Source organism: Mesoplodon bidens (genome assembly GCF_964165515.1).
Source record: "Mesoplodon bidens genome assembly, chromosome: 2".
In the NCBI taxonomy this organism is placed as follows: domain Eukaryota; kingdom Metazoa; phylum Chordata; class Mammalia; order Artiodactyla; family Ziphiidae; genus Mesoplodon; species Mesoplodon bidens.
This window is the reverse complement of record NC_138177.1, coordinates 88,194,389-88,218,673: the sequence shown is the minus strand read 5'-3', so window position 1 is coordinate 88,218,673 and position 24,285 is coordinate 88,194,389. Positions and strand designations below refer to the sequence as shown.

The 24,285-nt window shown below is 38.5% G+C and overlaps 2 protein-coding genes across 6 annotated transcripts in view; one reads left to right on the top strand and one right to left on the bottom strand.

Moving 5' to 3' along the window:
• Positions 1-403: 403 nt before the first annotated feature.
• DRAM2 (DNA damage regulated autophagy modulator 2) lies at positions 404-22,954 on the bottom strand. Its single transcript, XM_081225565.1, has 10 exons — positions 22,871-22,954; positions 21,677-21,794; positions 20,648-20,711; positions 15,614-15,758; positions 12,088-12,155; positions 10,105-10,244; positions 3,516-3,693; positions 2,921-3,003; positions 1,850-1,942; positions 404-1,339 (listed from the first exon to the last, which is right to left on the bottom strand). Exons 4-10 carry the CDS (start codon positions 15,742-15,744, stop codon positions 1,232-1,234), a joined length of 801 nt encoding a protein of 266 aa, XP_081081691.1. The 5' UTR covers positions 15,745-15,758; positions 20,648-20,711; positions 21,677-21,794; positions 22,871-22,954; the 3' UTR covers positions 404-1,231.
• The window catches only part of CEPT1 (choline/ethanolamine phosphotransferase 1), a gene marked incomplete at its 5' end in the record, with an annotated part of 36,709 nt that continues 35,303 nt past the window's right edge, over positions 22,880-24,285 (top strand). For 2 of the 5 annotated variants that reach the window (XM_081225560.1, XM_081225564.1), the window contains one exon: positions 22,880-23,114. In XM_081225560.1, the coding sequence (XP_081081686.1) occupies positions 22,880-23,114 (235 nt within the window). Of the gene's footprint in view, positions 23,149-24,285 lie in introns of all 5 variants that reach the window. The other 3 variants (XM_081225561.1, XM_081225563.1, XM_081225562.1) reach the window with 3 other exon arrangements.

Here is a 24,285-nt window from a genome sequence, read left to right as displayed (position 1 = left end):
GGCTATGGACCCAATTCTTCTAAAAAGATAAACCTTGTTAATCTTCGTCAGAGATTCTTTTGCAAACCAGTTTGTCACTGGGCACCTTCCAGATGAGCATTTTCTTCTTTTGAATTTTATCTGGGATCTGTAAACCATTCTCCATCTGCACAGATAGGGATCCAAGTAGAAGCTATCCAATCACTTGCATGACCAGAGAGAAAGAAAATTATTTTGGTAGATGCATGTATCACAATTATTCTGTACCTAGTTTTTCTGGATTGCTGATATTGTCCTTTAGAATTTGGGTTGTATAATACAAAGATCACATCCCATTAAAAAAGGCTCACCATTTGCCTGTTCAAGGATACTTTTTCAAGTAATTATAATTTGCTATAAATGAAAATCTTCAGACACTCTTGAGTGCAGTTTGAGGTGACTTTTATTTTAATTATACTTACTGTTATTTACAAACTTCTCAGACTTGTGTAGGAACACTAACCATTGTCTTATGCAAAACACAACTGGAGTAAATTGACCTATAGCTACTTTTCTCATTCATTAATAATTAAAATTTCCTATCAGAGACTAAGCTTCATGAAACTATCACAAGCATGTGTATAGACCAGTTAGCATACTATCTGGCCTTGTGGCAGGAATCAAATCAATATCTACAGAATCTCTTGTGCAAAGCTTAAGCAATAAAAGTGCTCACATGAATTCGGGTCTGCTTCCCTTTAAAGTTGGATTCCAGAGGAAATAAATTTTATAAAGACTATAGGAAATGTATTAATATGGTAAAACTATTACTTCAAAACCCAATTTTAAAGGAGCTGTTGAGCATTGCTGATTATTTGGGGTCCTGAAACACATCTCACATAAGTGCTCCAAACAAAACATGGTTTGTAATGTTTTTAAAAATGTGAAAAGCTGGATTTTGCAGACTGCTTGGTGCACTTCTGGTTGTTTCTCTTAAAAAAGTAGAAAAAAATCTACAATTTTGTAGTCCTTTGGTTATATTTTCCGGGATAAAAAAGTATAGGCATAAATGTTTTTTCATGGTCCTCTTGAAGATATCCTTTAAAACAACATCAAATGGCTTAATTCATGTCTCTTGATTATCAGGATTCTTTGATATCACTGTCAGCCTTGATTAACTGGTTGAAAATTTCAGAGCAGAATAAGTAACTTTCATGAATATTTCCCCAATCCCTGAGAATCATAATCACCATAGGTATATTTTGTCCTTTCATCATACATCTCTGGAAAGTAGCCGTGTTCGTTCACTGTTAATAGGGCAAGGAGCAGTGTCATAGAGGGTTAATCCGTGTAAAGTGGCTTCTACCCGTAAAGAAATTTTCTGGAACAGAAAAGAACATTACATACAGAAGTTTGCTCCTTAAAGACAGATCACATGTTCAATACTTTCTGAGGAATATCTTTTGGGATTAGGAATGTAAATCAATTCAAATGAGTAACAAGAGAGAGACAGCTGTTGTACTGCTGTAGTTCCAACAGAATTGCGAAAAATGAGCTTCTTTCCTCAGAAGTTCCTTGGTGTTGTTCGGTTTCTATGAGGAATTGGTAAAACTAAATGTTGAGGATGGCCTATGTAAATGTAGGCAGAGTTGATAAAAGTTCTCTGAATTTCTTCAAATTCAGTTGTTTTACAACCCTATTTTCAAGACTGGACCTCTTGCTAAGAAAACACTATTTCTCGAAACACAGAAACAATTCACCTGAGAAGCTCCTCTTCCAGCATCACTGCTTAAGAAGTTAATTTTCGAAAAGGCAAGAGTTGCTATAGAAAGCTTTCTTATTCCACCTGAAGGAGGTTTGACTGCATAAATCTAATTCTACATTTTCTTACCTGAAAATCACGAATATAAGTCAGGAAAAAACCGAAGAAGGAAAGGGACATAGACCATTCTGCTGCAGTAGTGATCATGTGAAGCACATAACCCTTAAGTGACAACAAAAAAAGAATAATTCTATGAAATTTCATTCAAATGACCTATAATTTTTCTCAAAAAACCTGTAATATTTATAAACCAATCTGTGTTCTGAATATCAACCCCTGGTTTATTTAACATATCTCTAGAATTAAAGGCAGACATTAGAAAAAGTCCTAAATGATCTATCATAGTTTCATCCACAGCAAATAAAATTTTCATTTGAATAACTAAGACAGGAGAACTTTACTCTACAACCAAGAAGTTACTACCTTTCCCAAAGCCACGAGTCATTAAATGCCACTAAAAAAAGTTTAAGTAAATGATGCTCATGATAAACTTACTGCTATTTTTTGAGCATTAAATAATATATAGATTCTAATTAGGAGAACCTAGTAAATTATTTCATTTAGTCATTCTCACAAACATGTCCTATCTAGGGCTGATTCTTTAAAAATAATTAAAAATAAAATGCCACCTGAGTGGTTTGTGAAAACAGATGAACTCATTTTATTACCTATTCAAGTATATGTCCCACCTCGCTTTTTCTCAGTATCAGAGATGCTATGTCCATTCAGATATCCACTATATTGGAACCCAAATGCAGAGTCCATAATAATGAACTTCCAGATAACAAAAAGTAGGAAAAGAAATTTTTTTCAATTCAGAAAACAAGTATTCTACTAATAAAAGATTTCAGTCAGGTATATTGCATACTATATCCACCTTTAGAGGAGTCAATTTCTGAGAAAACTCTCTGCCATCACAATTCTCTTCAGATCTTGAAAATGTTCACAGACCGCAAAGTGACAGGAGAATGTGGATGGTTCTACATAAACTCTATCATTTATAGAAAATAATCCTAATACATCACTGATTTTTCTACTGAAAAACTTTTATTGTTAGTAGTGAAATGAAAAATACATTAAAATCAACCAAAACAGTCATCTTTACTATAAAACTAAGTTTTATAGACTCTCAGTTCTTACTTTGTCCTCAGGATTCCAATGGAGTTTCTGTACTATATCAGCACCAAAACTGCCACTGTACAAAAGTGATGAACAAGTCAGCACTGTAAAAAAAGTAAGTCAAGGAAGAATCTCAGGGAAGACCTATAAGTTTAATTTAAAACAAAACAAAATCTCTTTAAAGATCTAAAAGGATTACACATACATTTGTTTCCAAGGTCCAAACCCATTTTCTTGAAGACTTCATGTTACATGGCAGTAGTAAAATTTAGAATGTGCCCAGAAAATTACTATGATGCATAGTCAATCCCTCTTTGCTCAATAATTCATTAGTTCTATCATAAGCTTTTGCTACATAATTGTTCTCAAGGAGGGCACTAACTAATCCTTCCTATCTTTGAAGTAAGTATGATTAGGCTAGACATTATCTTTGTTTCTAGCTCAGCCACTAGGTCCCATGTAAAAATTTGAATTTCATGTTTCAAATTCTCTAATTTAGGGTTTACTAAACACAAGAGTATCACCCACAAAAGGCCTACTTACGATATGCCAACAACGTTCACTTAAGTTTTGTTATTCAATTCCAAGTGTAGCCACATTTTACAGCAAAGGATACTGCTAAATGCACTTACTCCACACCAGATAACCAACAGTAGTCTGATCCAGAAGACTTGTTTGCCGTGAATTTTGGGCTGCATTTGGTAGGAAAGGATAGTCTGAACAAACATGTATAATGAGCCGATGCCAAAGGTGAGCACAGCTCCACATACATGTACAGCAAAAAAGGTGGTTTTCTGAGAAGTAAAAGGAAGAAATAAGTAAATAAAAGAAACCCCAAACGCATCAACAACACAATATTTAAAAGCACAAGCCCAGCGATTTCAATAGGACATTCACTGAGTGGAAAAACTCTGCAGATTCTACAAATTATTTCCTGATGTAATTTTTCCTCTGTACTCAGCATAAACCTGAGAATTACAGTAATCCAAATTACTTCATATGCTACTACTGAAAACATGATAGTAATTATTCATTTACGCATTAAATAATAAACTTTAGAAATAAGTAAATTCCATAGTATAGTAAATGGTGATATGGGTTATAGAAAGAGTAGAACAAGTTAAAGAGGACTAGGATGCTTGGGAATGCAGGGGGTACGGAGTCTCAACTTAAACCTAATTAAAATCCAAATGCAATATAAAGGCTCAAGAAATTAAAACATCCCCCCTTGTCTCTAGTTTGATTGGTTTTGATAAATTATACAATGAGGGATTACCATAAATTGTAGTTATCTTCTCCTTTACCTTACTGTTTTTACTTTTTAATTAATTATTTTTCCTTTGCCTTACTCTTATCAGTATCCATTTACATTTTACTCTATATGTCCCTGTTTAAAAGTGATGACAGTATTTCTCCAAAAATTCTACTATCAAAGGCCTTTGGTTGAATTGTATTTTTCTAAACTGATGCTGTCTGTATGTCATTTGCTTGAGAAGGTACTATGCAGCACTTGGTAAAGAGGGTATGACAAAGGTAACAGGAGAAGAGAGGTTAGGTTAGGGGTTGGTTCCCTCCTTCTACAATCAATTGTTCTAATTCACAGAGTCCATTTTTTTAGTTGAAGGTGTAAGAAGTTTCTAGTATAAAGAAATAAAAGGTAACAATTTATTTGCCAATGGCATTGGTTTCCTTTTGGAGAGAAAGTGCTACTTCGATAAGGTTTGGGGTGTTTTAACTGGCAGTAAGTTTGAGCATTGGGAAGAGAAAAAAAGTCATTGTTACCACCACGCTGGGTAACAAAGAAAAAAAAACATTCAGCACCCATAAAACATAATACCAAATGGTAATATCTTCTTGCTTCATGTGAATTTACCTATATATATATAGATATATGGATAAAGGCTGCAAAAATGAAACTATTTTAGGGCTAAGAGCAAGAATATGGGTGAATTTTTCTCCTTAAAAATATTCTCGCATATATTTGTCGACTGAAGAGAAAAAAAAACACAACCTAAAAGTTGAGAATTATATTTGGCAGATTTTCTGAAGACTTCAAGCCCAAGAGGCAGCCTCAGATGGTTCTAAGGGACTGCTTCAAGACAAAAGGGAGGAGCCAGGACATATAGGATTTTTGCAACAAAGAAGATTACTGTTAATTAAAGAAAACCAGGTATCTCAAATTAATTTTGTGCTTTTCTGTTTGGGAAGATACAAGAGTCGGCGCTCACTGAAATCATTCCATTGATAAGCACCTTAGCTGTCTAGGGCCAGTATCCAGCCCCATCCTGAGTCCCCTCAGGGTGCACCGTTGGTGGGTGGCTGCAGGCCGCCCATCTGTCTCCATCCTGAGTTTCCTCAGGGCTCACTGCCCAGGTGGCTGTAGTGGCTTGATGGCTGCAATACCCTTTGTTTACTGAAATGGCAGGCAACGATTTTCATTCACATATTGATGAAGCTAAATACAGATATAGCCTGACCAATGCCCACATGTGATCAGTACACAGTTCCATCAACAAAATCCTGTAGTTAAAAAGAAAAATAAAGAATGGAGAGCATTTACTACTGTATTTTTATAATCAAGAGGGGTATATAAAACTGGTTTAAACTGGCCAGCACTTCTGCTTAATTGACTCAATTTTGTCATTTTAGAGACTAGGAAAACAGCAAAAGATCTTGAAACGGGCAAGAGATTATCCTTTCAATGGAATACTAGAGCCTCTGGGAATGGTTCTACAGAAATGTGAATTTTACTTGTCTTTGACTAGGCTATTTTGCAGAGAGAACTTGTGCAATGATGGACATTATGTGTATAGACAAAAGTTAACTTATTGAAAATGCATAATAACACAAATAATCCATATAAATAGAAATGCACATTGTGTCCTATTGAATGCAATTGACTATCACTTTGTGAATAATGACCAGTTTTGCTAGCTTTGCATCTATCTGTAAATTCATTTGAGCATTCCTTATCTGACTATAAATGTGTGGTACTTTGATTTCTCTTTTGAACTGGTTTGTATTACCCACTATTCCTCTCATTAATAAATTAAATACAATCTTTGACATGTACAAAAGTCACAATTTTATCTTCTTTAAAAATATATCATTTAACAAAGACAAAAATGTATTCTTTGACAAAGACGAGAAATTACAGAGATATGTGTGGTCAGGGGCAAATGTTTGCTATAGAACTTAAAAACTATGTATTGAGTGGTCCGTAATCTTCACCTAAAAGCAGTTAACGAAATTTAAGAACTAATCTTTATTCCTTCCAAAGTCTCCATAAGGATAAATTTTCTAGGAAGGGAGAATGCCATGTGACAACAGAGGCATAAATTATAGAGTTATGCTGCCACAAGCCAAGAAATGCTAAGAATTACTAGAAGCTGGGAGAAAGACATGGAATAGATTCTCCCTCTGAGCCCCCAAAAGGGAACCAACCCTACCAACACCTTGATATCAGATTTCTGGCCTCCTGAACTCTGAGAGAATAGATTTCTGTTATTTTTAAGCCACCCAAATTGTAGTATTTTGTTATGACAGCTCTAGAAAATTAACATAGATTTCTGCCTAGTTATCCCTTTCAAGTTTCCTTGAGGATAAATATCCTAGTGCCAACTGAAGAATGTCACTCGCCATCTGGCCCTACAAGGATTGAGTCATTAGCCACTGTAGTCATTGACCTTCAACATACTCTGAAAGGAGTTCAGGGCAGAGATCAGGAATGAGGCACTCTGCTCTGTGGAAACTGGCAGAACAGGCCTTCAGACAGTTAGATGTTTTCAGGAGACAATTTTATGAACCCAATTTCTTGCATCTTCCCATACTTAGAAAAGCACTAAAATCATTAACTAAGATATCTGTGCCTTGTGACTAGCAGCGACCTTCTACTGATATGTGTGTTTGACAGCACGTACCCTTTCTCCAATAACACATATATGCTGACCTCCCCCCTTAACCTCTTTGGAGCAGTCTCTCAGAGCTATATCTCGGAGGCTGCCTCCGGGCTATCGTCCTCAGTAAGTCCCCAGATAAAACTGCAACTCACATCCCTCACGTTGTACGTTTTTATTTCAGTAGACATTAGGAAGGGAAATATTCCTAGGCACTGAGGACACATATTTGTTTTGCTGCATGTTTTTTTTTTTCTTTTGGCTGTGTGGCTTGTGGGATCTTAGTTCCCCAACCAGGGATCGAACCCGGGTCCTCAGCAGAGAAAGTGTGGACTCCTAACCACAGGATCACCAGGGAAGTCCCCTGCTGCGTGTTTTTATACACACTTGTTTTCAAAGAAATTAAATATGTACTTTTTAAGTCAGAGTTTTTGTGCTAAGTACTATGTTAGGTACTGGATATACAATGGTAAACAAAACCACTGAGCTATAATTAATGGAAATATATCAACTAAAATTTTTTTAAATGAATCTAAAAAACATAGATTAAAAATTAGACTATAAGAAGTGCTGCACAGAATTAGTTTCCAGAGGCTTAGAGAACACAAAGAAAGAAAACCTGAAATATACAGGAGGAAATCTATTGACAAAAAAAGACTTTCCTGAGGAAGTATCGTCTGCCTACATCTATTTAGGCTTGGGGCTGTGGAATGTGCAACAGAAGAAACAATGTATGAAACAGAGTAAACCGGTCTTATTTAAGGAACACAGAAAGACCTGTGTTATGTACAATATTAGGAGGGGGAGTGATGTAGAATGAGGCCAGACAGGTAGATAGTAGCCAGATCACAAAAGACCTTTGAGTTAATTAAGCAGTTTGGCAGTTTAACAAATTATTTTTTGCTCTCTTGATGCTATCTCTTTTCATGTGACCTTGGACCTGTGAGCTTTAAGCAGCGGTACAAGGAAACAGAATGAGGTGTACATATATTTCCAAAAGATTACTTTGGCTGAGGCATCAAATTAAAGGGATGTAACAGTGAATGCAGAGGAACTATTAGGGAGGCTAGGGCAGTAATCCAGAGGAGAGGTGATGAAATCTAAACTGGTTGAGAAGGAGATGGTAGAGACAATAGAAATGAAAATGGAGAGAAGCAGATGCTTTCAAGAAATATTTAAGAGATAAAACCAACAAGTCCCTACTTTAAAACAAAGTGCTTGCCTCTCTTCCAAGTTAAGCTCTCTAACTGTAAACCATTTATAGACCTGGTTTGTGTACAATTTTTCCATATATGAATCAACTAGAGTTTGTCTCTGCAAGAGGGAAGCGGGGACAGGAGAAAGAGACAATGCACTCACCACTTTAAATAAGCAGTGAAAGTTTACATTAGAAAGGAAGGAAGGAGAACTGTTTGATATGTAGGTAATGCTACAGGGTCTGCTTATAAATAGGGTCCAGCAATGAATCCATCAGTAAAAGACGTAGAGCATATTCACTCAACAGGTCCGAAGCTGCATGAAAATAGATGTTTTCAAGAGGAAAAAGTAATTTGATTCAAAATTACAAGGTCAATGGGACCCTTGTGATGAATGTGAATTAGAATGAAAGCTGAAAACAAAACAAAGAATGTATATAAATATAAACTGTTTTAGTAGCTGAATATCTAAAGGGAGAAAGGCAGTTTGCATGGGTGCTATTAGGAACTGCCACTGGGATTTACTGGGCTGTGTAAAAAAGTATCAGTTACTAACAGAAGTAGTATGTTATATGTGGAGGTCACTTTGGAATCCATTTTTACCATACAGTCATGAGAGATATTGTTAAACTGATCAAGGGATAACTGGAGCAAAGAATCACTATCCATATACTAAAAACCTCCAAATGAATTTTTTAAACACTGAGCTATACAAACTGATTAGGGAAGGCAGGACCCTATTTGTGGTAGACAGCTAGCTAGTTGTCCACAAAAGTTTCTGTGTCCCTTCCATAGTATAGAGTTGCCCTGGGAACTGATGCCCAGCAAGATTACATTTCCCAGCCCCTCTTACATCTAGCAAAAAGGAATGTCAGTGGAATGATGTGAGTCACTGCCAGGTCCAAGTTTCTAAGAAGTAGGGGTGAATTTTGCATGTTCTCTTTGACTGTTTCAGGCAGCTAGATGCAGAAGACCACAGAGTCTTAGGGAATTGCAGGGCCCAAAGATGGACAGTGTCTGGGCCTTAAATCACTGTGGGAGGAAGGCCATCTATCAACCAAAAATACCTGCCCTGGATGTATGTATGTAAGAAATAAACTTCAACTGTGCTGTATGTGTATGGCTGATTCATTTTGTTGTGCGGTGGCGGCTAACACAACATTATAAAGCAACCATACTCCAATAAAATTAAACAAACTTCAACTGTGTTAAGACACTGAAATTTTGGACTTTGTTATAGCAGCAAGCATTACCCTAATATCCACTTTGATTATACTTATAGAGTTTACTAGTATTAACCATTACTAAAAAACTGAAAAATAGGAGCGTTCAATCAGAAGCATTATAGGAATGGAGAACTTTGAATAAAAAAGAGAGATGGAATATGCCTTTATACATGTATTTGTATGATGAGGGTGTGTTTGTATGTCTAAATAGTTACTAGATATCTCAACAGGTTATCAAATGTATAAATTGAAACTCTAAAGACTGCAGGGATTAATAAAAAAAAGCACCATATGCTTAGGATGCAGTTGGTATTACCAAAGACTCCTCTGAAAGAATGTCAGCAGAAAGGAACGTGGAGACTTTACAAATATTTGCTGAAGGCTGACTGCCACCTTAACATAAAGAATTCCCTGAGAAAAAAACTGGAAAAGCTATAGCTCCTCCCTTTACTTCCTCATATAAGTGGCTGGGCACTTAGGGATGCAGGCAATAAAGAGGAACATCTAAACAAGAATATAAAATAGGTAAATGAGTGTAACTTGTTAGGCATAATAAAAAGAGTTTAAGTCTGTAATTGTGTCACTTATAATTTATGTCAATTCCCTCTGGTCTTGGAGTAATCTCCAACTAAGTAGTAATAAAGAATCTAGCAAGTAAAGAGTCCCGAGGATCTTTAAAAAGTTATAATAATTTGTATTTGTTCAGAAGATTACTGAGAATGAATTTTTCTAATTTCTAAGAGGGTCAAGTAATTTAAAGGCAGTGGATTCCATTTTGTTAAGGCAAAATACAATAACTACATGTAACTGAATCTTTCAGGTTTTCTTTCTTAGCATGTATTTTTATGTACTTCAGGAAAATACCTGTGCTGAGCTAAAACACAAACCTGGAAGTTTGCCACAATAGAAAGTCCTAAACAACTCAGTAATCCAAGTACAAGGCCAGCCTTGTTTAATTTGATGATACGACTCTCTTCAGGATTCAGAGCATGAACTTGCTTATAACGAACATAAATGGTCGCAATGCCTGGGAAGAGATAATCGGAAAAACAACAAAGTAATAAATAACTAAGGAATAAAGTTGCCAATAAAGAGCTCACAAAGGTCACTGCTATCCAGGAACATAGCGTTTCCTTTTAAAGCTAATCTGATAGAAGAAAAAACAATAAAAAACAAACAAACAAACAAAAAGGCTGTAGATTTTAAAGAACTTTTAAGGTTGCATTGTGAAACTACTGCTACCTCTGTGTGACTGAGCAAATCGTTTGCCTCCGGTAGCCCTCATATTAAAAATATTTAGGAAAGGGCTTCCCTGGCGGCACAGTGGTTAAGAATCTGCCTGCCAATGCAGAGGACACAGGTTGGAGCCCTAGTCCAGGAAGATCCCACATGCCACGGAGCAACTAAGCCTGTTTGCCACAACTACCAAGCCTGTGCTCTAGAGCCCACGAGCCACAACTACTGAGCCCGCATGCCACAACTACTGAAGCTCATGCACCTAGAGCCCATGCCGCAGCAAGAAGCCACGCACCACAACGAAGAGTAGCTTCCGCTCGCCGCAACTAGAGAAAGCCCACGTGCAGCAACGAAGACCCAATGCAGCCAAAAACAAACAAATAAATAAATTTATTTTTTAAAAATTTAGCAAAAATTTAAGAGATAAGTTTGATGTTTTCTGAAAATCTCTAGTAATAAATTTTACATAAAACACAAAATATTCTATATGATTAGCATTAATGTCTAAAGTAATTAGTTCTAGAATACATATAAAATGAACATAGGCAAAAAACACCGAAGGATTATTTGCCTCTCTCCCATTTCATTTTATTTCAAATTACTACAACTTGGCTCAATCAGATATAGCAGTCAGTTACGGAAAAAAAACCCCACTTGACTGTCCTTATTGGTTAAGAATCATTTTTTTAATTTCAATGTTTGACCTGACCAAATAATAAACATCATATGGAAAAATGCAAATATTTAAAACAATCACGATTGATGGAAGAAGTATTATTTTAGTAAACCATTAATAAAAAAATTGGTTCAGGGACTTCCCTGGTGGCGCAGTGGTTAAGAATGCGCCTGCCAATGCAGGGGACACAGGTTCGATCCCTGGTCCGGGAAGATCTCACATGCCGTGGAGCAACTAAGCCTGTGCGCCACAACTATGGAGCCTGCATGCCACAGCCACTGAAGCCCATGTGCCTCGAGCCCAGGCTCCGCAACAAGAGAAGCCACAGCAGTGAGAAGCCCGCGCACCACAACAAAGAGTAGCCCCCACTAGCCACAACTAGAGAAAGCCCGCATGCAGCAACGAAGACCTAACGCAGCCAAAAATAAATTAATTAATTAATTTCAAAAGAATAATGAACAGGAATGTAAAATACCGTAGTAGAACTCCATTTCTTTGGCATGAGAATATCACTCGAAAATCAAAACATGGTTCCACAGCTATTCTCAAACTTCTGAAGTGTTTATCTTAAAGGAATTTTGTTGGGGTCAGCTGTGGTCAGTGTGTTTACAGCTCTTTGTTCTTTGCTGGTTGCTTAGGAAATCCACTTAGGGCCTCAAGGAATATTTGGTTATACTTTACAACTTCTATAAGCAAGTATATTTGGTTATACTTTACAACTTCTATTTCTATAGTAGTCAAATAGCCTTATAGGTATTTTTAAAAGATTTATTTCCATAATTTAGCATTTCTAGAAATTGTTTTTACTTTAAAAGAAACATACCTGTGATCAATGATTTAGTGATAACATTCCTTCAATTGTAACTAGAAAGTAAAATAAATAACCCAACAGTGTTGAAAGAAGAAAAGGGCAATTCAGCTATTAATTTTGATTGTTAAAACCACTCTCACTACTTACATAAAACTGCGGCAATATTTAACATTGCCCCAAACAAGCATTTTTCTGGAGCTACTGTACCAGTGTCACTGAAAGAAAAAAAAAAAAAAGGTATGAGGATTTCTCATATTAGATTTAGTATACACATGTATTTCTTCTAAAGGATAAGAAACAAAAGGGGTTATTTCAAATCCTTTATCTTTTTATAAATCTATGAACTCAACTCTTACATAATTTAATAATAAGAACATGATAATTTGAGCTCACAATACTTGCCTCGTTCACTTTTTTCTTATATCACTTAAGGTTATTTCTTTTTCACGTAATAGAAATCACTATGAATTGATAAAAAAGCTATCCTTATTATGTTAAGGCTGCGTTATTAACTTACATCAGTCAGGCTGCGTGTTTACCTGTCTCACTTGAATATTCCCTAAACACCAAAGGACCTTTCATGATTCTTTTGGCGTCTGTTATTCTCTGCCTATAATTCAATTAACACCTAATCGTTTCCTGATTAATTTTAAAAAATATTTATCAAGCACCTACCAGCATTGTCAGACAGCATTTTGGGGAAAGGAACACAGTGTTAAGTACAAGAGACCAAGCCCTTACCTTTTTAGAGATTCCATTCAAGACAGCCTTGCTGACACACAGCTTTCAGTCCAGACTTCTATTAAAATCACAGATCACGCTGTGCTGCAATGTGTCTGTTACATGCCTGTCTTTCAGCACAGGGTGAAATGCACAGATCCTGATTAATAGCCCACCATTTACTACTAACTGGGGAACCTTGAGAACATTCTTTTATATACCTAAGATGGTTCCCTATCTGCGAAATGGGGCTATCAATTCCCTCCCAGCCTCATCAGATCAACATGAGGAAACAAAACTGGGGTCGTGCATGTGAAGTGTCTAGCACAGCAGCAGACACACAAGAGACACCCAGTAAATGTTAGTTCCTTCCCCTTCTCTCAAACTACTGAAAAGATTAAAAAGACAAAGTCTTTAGCCTCAAATTGAAGTACTATAGGAAAGAGGTAAGAAGGATCTCAACTCAGACAATGTAATGGGAATAAAAAAGAAATGGGAAGTCATATCCGCTAAGGAATCAATAAGATTTGGCGAACATTTGGATTAGGTTTAGGAAAAGTAAAGCATCAAATATGAATTCTAAGGATTGCTCCTTCCCACTCTAAAATGTTTCTTCAGACACAAAAGATTTTGTTACTCTTTGATCATTTTCAGGGAGTGGGGGATTATGTTTCGTTGTTGTTGTTCCTTCTACCTTTCAAGAATAATGCATATGTATTATTCTTATAATTAGAAAAAAATCCATAATTTTAAGTCATATTCCAAATGACGCTCCTGTTTTGGATTACCCCACAAGTAAATAACAGCATGCACTTCCAAGATGGCTGGCTAAGTGCGCTCTGGATCGGAATGACAAACTGGCCTATAAGTGAAAACACCCATCAGCATTGCACCCCAACCCAGTAGTCATCAAACTATTTTGATCACACACCGTCAAAAAAAAATTGTCTGATCATCATTATATGTTATTTATCATATTATTATACATATATTAAATATAAGTTTAAATAGGTTTTTTTTTTTGGCCGCACCGAGTGGCTTGTGGGATTTTAGTTCCCTGACCAGGGATTGAACTCAGGCCCACAGCAGTGAGAGTGTGGAGTCCTAACCACTAGACTGTCAGGGAATTCCCAAATATAAGTTTAAATATTTTGAAATAAAAAATACATAGAAGTTCTAAAAAATTCTTCTTATACCCCGGTGACTAGTCTCATGCACCCTACTTGAGCATTCACTACTTGAACTAAGAGAACACCTGAAGCACACTTGCAGTGGAATTGTCTTTGAATTGTGAATTGTCTTTGAAGTGAAATTTATATTTGGTTATGTCCTTTGGGGACTTTAATAATTAAGCCTTTTAGGTAGGGTCTATGAACTGAAAGGAATTCTGCAGAGTATCTAGTCTAACTCAACCATTTTTCAGATGAAAAAAATGAGCCTAGGAGAAGTAAAAATAAGTACCATTGAGTTTAAATATATTAGAATGTTGGAGAAAGTTCCCCGTGCAGCAATACTAAGTTCATTTGCAAAAAATTTAAAAGGTAGAAGGACAGAAACAGAAAAGGAAGTGCCTGGGGTTATATCTATCAGAGAATCACATGCAGTGCCATTAGAGAACTGAAAGTGAAAAAGAGCTCAAACAGACAAGTTCTCTAAGGGGAAATAAAAATGCTGAAGGACGCTCAGGAATATGTATGCTCTCCTGGAGTTACTAAAGAATGAACTGGCTCCTTAAGCTGCAAGTCCCTCTAGCAGAGTGGTAAACAGAGGTGACTACTTATCAAAATTATTCCTAGAACTGGAAACTTAAATTCTAAAATATCTTTCGATTTTGTAAATCTTCCTAAAGTGGACTCAATTTGTTGGTATCCTTTGTGCTACACCATACCATTGTGGTAACAACAAATGTAATGGCAATGCCTTGACCTCTTCTTGACATTTAAAAAAGATAAATTTAGCCTTTTGGTTTATCATCCTTTAAAAGTTCACTATTTTCTGTGTTGGAAAGGTTATTTTTCAGAAGGTAAACAAATAAATAAATGAAACAACTACAACAAGCAACAGAAAAAACCAAACTCTGGAAGGAAATCAACCAAACCATTAATCACCTCTGGAAGGGCAGGAACTAGAGGGAGGCTGGAAGAGTCTTTCACTTTTTATTTTTATAATCACTCTAGTGCTGTTTAAAATTTGTTATAATAAGCACATATTGCCTTTATAATTGGGGGGGAAAAAAGAGGGTTATGGACATAGCACATGTAATTGAGCACCCATACTTACATCATGAGTAGTTTTGAAATTTCAAAACTATTATCAATAAATTTAGATACTTAATGTGTCAGAAAGATCTAGGCAACATGTCATAAAGAGTAAGAGCACAGTCTCTAGAATCAAATGGCCCAGTCAAACTGAATCTTGGTTCCATTAATTACTGAGTCATGTGCCCTTGGACAAACAACTTAATCTCCCTGGACCTTATTTCCTCCTCTACCAAATGGGGGTAATAGTTCCTGCCTCAAAGGGTGGCTGTAAGGATTCAATTATTTAAGACCTGAAGAATGCTTAGAACATTACCTTGTACACAGTTAAGTGGATCAATTAATGTTTGTCATTACCATTATTTTTTAATATTATTATCATTGCTCTAGCATTTTTTAATGGTAAGGGGAGAATAATTCCAATTCTATCTTCTGAGACCTCAAGTAGTTATTTGGAAGACAAGGCACTGAGGTGTCACAATTCACTAAATGAATCTTAGCCCCCTGTCTCCACATTTCTCTATCACATAGAAAGAGCCAAATACAACTTCCTTTTTATGCTCCTTTCACTGCTGTAATATCAAACATAAAAGTTGAATTTTAAAATGTTAAATTTAAATGTTGGGTTCAATGTTAAAATGTTAAAATATGAATAAGACATACCATTCTCCATTAAAAGAATACATTTCACTGACCTGATATAAGGCAAAACAGGGTCAACATGGTGAAGTGTTATAGCAGTGATATATGAAAATATGAAAGCAGCAGCCGTCCAAATTACAAGGGCTGAAGGAAGGAAACTGAGGCCTTGCTGAAACCACCACATCTCAAACACGTCTCCTGAAGCAGAGAAAAACAAATTAGAAAAGATTATTCACAAGTATTTCATCTATTCTACTTTAGCCCTCCCATCCCACAACCTTGTACTTATCACCCTCAGCTGTTTCACTTCTCATTGGCCCCCACACCATCTACTGACACCTGCTCTCCTTCAGTTTCTCAGTTAATGAAACCAAGATTTACCCATTTGCCATATCTAGACACTATCTTTCTCCTCCATCTTTCCACACATAACCAAGTACCAAGGGCTCTTTATTCCACCTCCTAAATTTCCTCAAATCTACCCCTTCCCCCCACTGCCACTACCCTACTTAAACCACCATCATTTCTTGACCAGATAATTATTATAACCACCTAGACTTGACTTTAAAATCAGAATGAGCCTTCTAATTCTAAAATACCAACCTGACCACTTTATTCTCCTCCAAAGAACCTTTTAGTGCCTCCCCTATGCCCTTATAAATTGTCCTTCCTCCTTAACATGTCTATAAGCTCTTTTTATGGTCCAATCTCTACTTAACCTTTCTGTATTCCTCTCCGGCCAGTTCTCTGTCTGCTCCTAGTTCCTTGCCCTAGCTATCATCATCTTCATCATCATTACAAAAGCAAACACAGTGTTTACTGTGTCGGCAAGGCTACTAAACACCTTAAATACATGATCTCGTTTACTCCTCACAACAGAATTATAGAGGTTAAGAGAATTGCCCAAGGTCATAGGGCTGCAGTAGAGACAGGACTCAAACTCAGGCAGTTCCAGTCGAACACCAATCACCATGCTATACTGCGGCAGCAAACTTCTTTCAGATCATCAAGTGTGTCATGCCCTCTTGCGCACCTTTGAAACTTGGTGCACGTTGTTTTGCCTGGATGACTAGACTACTATGGTGTCACCCTCCTGCCCCACTACCACCAGTTAACTGCTATACATTTTCAAGCCTCAGCTCTTCTAGCTTCAGCTGAGTGTACCTGCTTTGTTCCCAACAGCAGGCTCACTTTCCCAACCAGGCCATTCATCACACTTAACTGTTACTTGCTTGTTTGGTTTTATCTTCCTCAATAAACTTGAAAGGGCCTACATATGCCCATATCACTCATCATCATTTTTTCCCTTAAATTCCAGACTGATGATGTTAGTAAGTAATAAGAGGTCAATAATATGAATTAGAAAATATTAATGTATTTCATGCATTTAATTAAAAAAAATAAATACAGAAATATTTTCAAATTATAAGAAATTACTCCTACGCATGTGAAAATAATTTCATATTTGGAGGAGTATTTTTTCAGTGTTCTGGACTGAAATTTAGTACTTCACAAGGACTCTGTAAAAACTTACAATTCTAATCTCTACACTCCTCCAATGTGCTCAGCTTCCTCATCTCAGACTGACCTTCCAGATAATAAAACCTCAGCCATTTTTGACTTGTACTTGTCATTTACTCTGATCATCTGACTTGCTGCTAAAATATGTACATTTAAATCTTGCCAAATAAGTTTCTTTTCCTTTATCCCTAAAGTCACCATTATGCACTTGATTTGAGTAATTTCCTGTCTGAATTGTCATAATCTCCTGGTTTTTTTTTTCCTGTCAGCCCTTAACATTCCATCAATTTTACTCTTCTGTTTAGCTAATCATGACAGTTCCTTGCCAAGTTCCTATAGGACTTTCCCCAACATAAGTTTCTGGGACAATAATTCTCAATTTCAATAAATTTTGATTAACTTCTAAAATCTTTCATGTTTCTCCTTTCATCTCTTTAAATGTTATTTTGTTTCTGATAAATTTGATTCTAAAATCTTTAGGAGTCTATTTCCGTATTTGTTGGTTCTGCCAGCCCTTGTACATGTTTTTCTGTTTTTGACTATGAGCTCCTGTTTGGATGATCTTAACTGGGAATATTCTAAGAGGCTTAGATTAAGGGTGAATCATTCCAGGGAGGGTCTGTATTTACTTTTGCCAGGCACTCTGGCACATTACGAACCTGGGGCGACTTTTAATTTCTTGGCTTCCAGGTTTTTTAGACCATATAGATAAGTAAATTTGAACCCTGAATCTGAGTGATGACAGGCCCTGTAGTTTCAAGTTCTTATGTGGTATCTTTATTCCCCCACCTGGAGCTGTGGTGAAAATGAACAAATTTCTTTGTGATCCCCCTTTGCCAGGAAGGAGGTATTTTTCCTAGCCCACCTTTCATTGAGTGTATAGATTTTTGAGGGTCCTGGCTGATTTGGGGGGAGGTGGTTCTCCAAGGCCATGAGTTGTACAATTTCAAGTAGAAATATTTACATTTTACTTTTTATGAAAAAGTCATCCCCTGACACACAGGCATCATCTACACAAACTATATCATGTGAATGGTGTCTCTGGAAGTTGTACACCTGGGAGGTCAAAGGGGTATGAATTCTATCTCTCTACCTTGGGTGGTGAGCAGGGGGAGCCTATCATTTACCTTTGATTGTACTTTATTTCAAAGGCCCCAAAAGAGACACACTACTGGTTTACTACTCTGGTGTCAGCTCTCTTCGACTTCTTAGTCCTGAGAATTTCTGTTTCTTTCCTATGTGAAGTGCTATGCATTTACAAGGCTAATATATTCAGCATTTCGGTGTTTTGGCAAAAGGGATTTTCAAAACATTTTGTCCACCCCATTGCTAGAAGTATGACCTCTTTTTTTTTCAAAAAAAAAAAACCCAAACACTACAACTCCCAGAATTCTGTGGGTCGCATTAGTCTCAGGTATGTTGGGAAGGTATGGTCCCAGCCAGGTTCCAGAGTAGTAGATAATGTCAGAGAAGAGGGTGGGAGTGGTGGAGATAGATGTCGGAGGATTTCACTGGAGGGACAAGTAGGCAATGGTTCATTTCAAAGTTGGGGGAAGCACTGTCTTCCTCTAGGGAGAATGGGAGAGCCTATTTTATTTTACTTTTTTTGGCCACCCCACACAGCTCACGGGGATCTCAGTTCCCTGACCAGGGATTGAACCTGGCCACGGCAGTGAAAGCCGGGTATTCTAACCATGAGGCAACCAGGGAATTCCCACATGACCTCTTCCTTTAATTGTTTTTTCATGTCCAAATCCTTCCTATTCTTCAAAATCGAGCTGAAATACCATCTTCCACATACAACCTTCCCTAATCCCTTTGCATCTGGAAATAAACACCCCTTCCTCTGAGAACATTTGATTTGCACATCTGTTACAGCTCATTATGTTCCATAGTATAAAAGTCTGGAAGGGTGTCTGAAGTGTATAAAATCCTTGATGAGGGATTTCAGTTCTCTGCCCAAGCAGAGAAGAGGGCCTTGCTCATAAAAATTACTCAATAACCCAAACCAAATCCTCATAAACCCCAAAAAGGTTCATTATTTTTCCATTTCAGTCAACAGTACAGGCGATCCCCGACTTACAACAGTTCAACTTAGAATTTTTCCACTTTATGATGGTGCAAAAGCAATAAACATTCAATCAAAACCTTACTTTGAATTTTGACCTTTTCCCAGGCTAGTGATATGCAGTACAATATTCTTGTGACAGCGAGATGCAGCTCCCAGACACAAAACTCACAAGGGTAAACAACCGATACACTTACCAACATTCTGTACCCAGACAACCATTCTGTTTTTCACTTTCAGTACAGAATTCAATAAATTACATGAGATATTCAACACCTTATTATAAAATGGGCTTTGTATTAGATGATTTTGCCCAATTGTAGACTAATGTGTTTTGAGCATGTTTAAGGTGGGCTAGGCTAAGCTACCATGTTCCCATAGGTTATATGTATTAAATGCATTTTCAACTTACGATGTTTTCAGCGTACAATGGGTTTATTGAGACATAACCCCATTGTAAGTGGAGGAAGATCTGTTCGTACTACCGTTTTTCCAGGCTATCCAGATTCTAAGGCCTCAGAGTAACCTTAGGTTCTCTCATCCAAAGCCCTCACATGTTGTCACTAAATGACAACATTTCTACCTTCAGTCATTGGCAACCATTCTTCTTCCTAGTTGCCAGTGTAAACACTCAAATCAGATTCTCAATTCTCTTGGCCTAATTTTTTCTTCCCCTCCATCCATTCCACGTGCACTGCCAAATTAACAGTCCTAAAACATTTTTCTGCTCAAAAACGTTTTTTTATTTTATTTCATTTTATTTATTTATTTATTTTTCGCGGTACGCTGGCCTCTCACTGTTGTGGCCTCTCCCATTGCGGAGCACAGGCTCCGGACGCGCAGGCTCAGCAGCCGTGGCTCACGGGCCCAGCCGCTCCGCAGCATGTGGGATCTTCCCGGACCGGGGCACGAACCCGTGTCCCCTGCATCGGCAGGCGGACTCTCAACCACTGCGCCACCAGGGAAGCCCCCAAAAACATTTTTTTTTAAATAGAATTGTGCAAACTTGGGCAAACTTCATTAATTTCTCTGAACCAGTTTCTCCTTTGAAAAATGGCAATAACATTATTGGTAAAAGCTGCACTGTCTAATATAGTCAACACTAGCCACATGTGGCTATTTAAATTAAAATTTCAATTGATTAAAATAAAATAAAATTTAAAATTTCGGTTCCTCAGTTGTACTAGACACATTTCAAGTGCTCAGAAGCCACAGGTGTCTAGTGGCTACCATATAGGAGGGTGAAAATATGGAACACTTCCATCATCATGGAAAAGTTCTATTGGACTGAGCTGGATAATTATTTCAGGAATTACACTGACATAGCACAAGAACCTAAACACATTGTTGATACCGGCAGCTTTTAGTAAATGGTCTAAAATAATACCCGCTTCAGAGAGGTTTATTCAAGAACTAAATAAGATAATATATGTAAGGATGCTCTCATAAGTGGTCAATAAATGTTTGTTCCTCTTTTAGAATGTAAAAGACAAATTACCTGTTTTACAAGTTCTCAAAATACCAGTCTTCAAATCTGCCCAAACCTGCACCTTTTGTAAATCCTGAAATACACATACAAAGAAAATAGAGGTTGTTTCGACCCACAGGCTTTAACAACATGTAAAATTTCAAGTCAATGCACCAGTATTGTTCAGGGATAGAACACTATGCTATATCATTATTAACGTTTTTTCTGTTTCTTTAAAGAGTTGATACTTGTGTATTTTATAATGATGTACCATCTGGAATTAAATAATATTTTAAATCTGGGATATCAATTTTCTCATCCTTTCTCACATTAGACATCTTTTGCTGATCTCAAAAAGGATAAAATAAAATGAAAAACACTGAGTTCCTTCCCACAGAAGGAAAGACAATAATGAGGAAAGAATGATAGCTTATTATTAAGCCAAATAAAGCACTGACTAGTCCCTGTGATGCAATGGAAAGACCACAGCTGCAAGATCAGGTTTATCTAAGTGCAAATCCTAGCTTTATCACATCCCAGCTGTATGATTTCTGGCAAGTTACTTAGCTTCTCTGAGTTTCAGTATTCTGATTTGTAAGGTAGCTGTTCCTTAGAGTAGTACAGAGTAAGCATACAATATAACAATGAAAGGTGATTTATCGATTCTGTACAACCACAATTAGCCACAGGGATGGGCAATGACAACACTTCATTCTTTGTATATATGAATCATCTTGGATTCCTATCTCCTTAGGCTTTGAGGGTTCTAGTTATCTAAACTGACAATTCAGAGGAAAAGCAGGGCTTGAAATAGTTTACCAGTCTGCTAAGGACTACTGAGAAATTTAAGTGCACCGACTAGGTGAGGAAGACTACTATTGCCTATGTATTATCACACTGGAAAGCTGGAAGCATGGCTGGCTAAGTGCCAGCAAGCAAAATTAGAATTTTAATGGTTAACAATTTAAGAAACTTTTCAAGAGGCTTGAAAATATGCAGGAATAACCTTCATATAGTAGTGAAAGTGTTTAACAAAATGTTCTTGCATCTCTCACCTACCTCTGCTTTCCTTGAAGATCCGTGAATCAGAACTGCAGTTACAATTTTTGAATTTCACAAATATTTAAATGCACCGGTAAAAAGATGAATTCCTTACGCTGACTCCTCTAAGCGATGACTGCTTAGGAACAATAAAAAAGTGAATTCTGGATATTCCAAGTGAAGAAATAAAGCCCTAGGTACACAGAATCATGCCCAATGCAAAGCATAATAGTAAATGGTTATTTTTCTAAACTCTAATTTGGCCTTCTAACAAATGTAATATTTTCGTAACGGTTAAAAATTAAATAGTGTAGAAAATTAAGTAACTGTTTTACAAGTTGGATCAAATGTTACAGGGAGAGAAGTCGGGGAGAATCTGATGATGCACGGCAAATTAGAACTGCATTTGGGTACTGATTTACAAATTTAAATTGGGAGAACTGGGAAAATGTGGTGTTTTGTAAATGTATCCTAATGTAAGCACGGTTGTGAGGATACAAAGGACCAGCCATTTACCTTTCTGTATTGGGCCCCCCGCGACAAAACTCCGCGTAGACTTGAGCTTCGCGTAAACACAAGGTCACCACATACCTCAATTTCAAACCTTCCTCCCCCTTCCCCCGCCCCCCGCAAAAAGGAATCTGAGCCCAGGGGTAACAAAGGGAATGCATACCCAACCACAGTGTTTCGTGGGACTGGGGCTAAGGTTCTCGGTAACCACTTAAAACAAATAAAACCAAAGAATTATTTAGACCCGCCGCTGCCTTCTTCCGGAAGCGCGAAGCACTTGGACGAAGAGCTGGATTAACGCGTTGTTTGGTGCCGGGAAAAGATGCGGGAGGCGGAGCTCGGTCGGGCTTGGGGCAAACGGGGCGCGGAGAGGAGGGGAGCGGGGGGGAGAGAGAGCAAGAACCCGGACGTAAAGGTGAGTAGCAGAGACCTGAGCCCAGCCTGCACCCGCTCCCGGCCAGCCCGCCCCTCCCCAAGGCCCCCTCGCAGCCCGCCCGCGGCTCCAGCTAGCACCTGGTCCCTCTCCCGCGCGTCGCACAGCGTAGTCTTTGGAGGCAGGGCGAGCTGGCACGCGACTCGCACGCCCACCACGGGGGTGGGGGGCTCCCGGCAGCGTCCGCGTCCCTACCCGCCCGATCCCATTCTCTGATACACACCCCTTAGTGGGAACTGGGGCCGGTCCTCATCCCCTTTTTGGCCTACCTTGCTTGGATGACCCTGCCCGTACAGACTGCCGACTCCGGAGGCTGCCGGCAGGACAGAGATGGTGCAGGGCCCCGAGGCGCGCGCACCCGAGCAGCTAAGCCGGCCCCGGGGCGCGCTCACCACGCGGAGGTGCGCGCTCGCGCCGCCGCCTGTTCCGACCCTATATCCCTTTACGGCAATCGCGAAAGTGTCGTGAACGTGCTGCCGCGGATCAGAGTCACCCAGTCGGCTGGAGGCGGAGGTCTGTTTCCAGGGGTGTGCTTTTGGGGGCCGGGGTAAGGCTGCGGGGCTCGGTCTTGGGAAAACGGCCAGGGTGTGAAGGATATGTCCGGGGGCACGACTCTCAAGAGGGCTGGAGAGATGGCTGCAAGCTCTGGGGTGGGGCATTGGAATATAGGTGTGTATGGATGGACTCGAGCGAGGCAAGCGCAGTCCTGCCTCGCGCGCGCTTGTGGGGAGGGCGAGGGGCGACTGCTCCTGTGGCCCCGGATGGAGAGATTGATGTGGGACATTGCCAGCGGTAGAGTCCGGGGGCTGCTGTGTTGGGAGTCGGGGTGGGGAAAACCTCGGCGGCCCGGACTGGGCGGGCCGAGGGCGCTGCCCGCGCGGAACCGACCTTGGCTCTCAGGTCCACACCCTCCTGCTCAGGTGCTGCCAGGTCCACAAACGAATTACATCCTGTGCCGGATTTGCCTTCCCTTTGGAATACGGTGCTGGTGATTCGTGGCTAGGGCCGCACTTCTTGGTCAGCAACTTTTCTAGAAATTTCAGGATATACTGACAAGCTCTGAGGTTGCCAGCTAGGGTTTATTTCAGCAGTATTCTTGGAAGGAGAAAGGACAGGAGGGTTTGCTAGTCTTTGCCGGTGTTCCAAGAATACTGGATGAATGGGATCTTTACGTTTAACTTGTTTTTTCTCCAATTCCGTGCTTGGCGTTTTTATGTCATTTTTGACGTTTTGCATCATTGGTATTAATATATAATTTTGCTTGAAGTCTCAGTTCATTGATGAATCCTTGTTACGGTAGTAGGCAAATTCATAATTATCTTTAAACAAATGTTAGTGTCTCGTATGTGAACAAAGAATAAAGATTCGGTTTCTACTCTCATACTAGTAGGCATGTGTTCAGTGGAGGTGTTGAATTGACTAACAACCCAAGTAAGACTGGTGAAGGCATTTAGGGCGTAAGGACTTTAGAACCATTGGCGTTCACGTAAAATTCCAGAAATTGAAGTTCTAAAAGCAGTTTGCTACATATTCGTTTTGTGCTGAGCAAAAGCTAGTCAGAAGCCCCTTGTACAACTTGTCTTTACAACCCTGCCATTTAAGAAATAAGCTAGATAAATATGCCTCTTGTATTAACCTGTTCGGACAAAGGAGTCTTTATTTGTTGTCCAGTTAATAGATTATT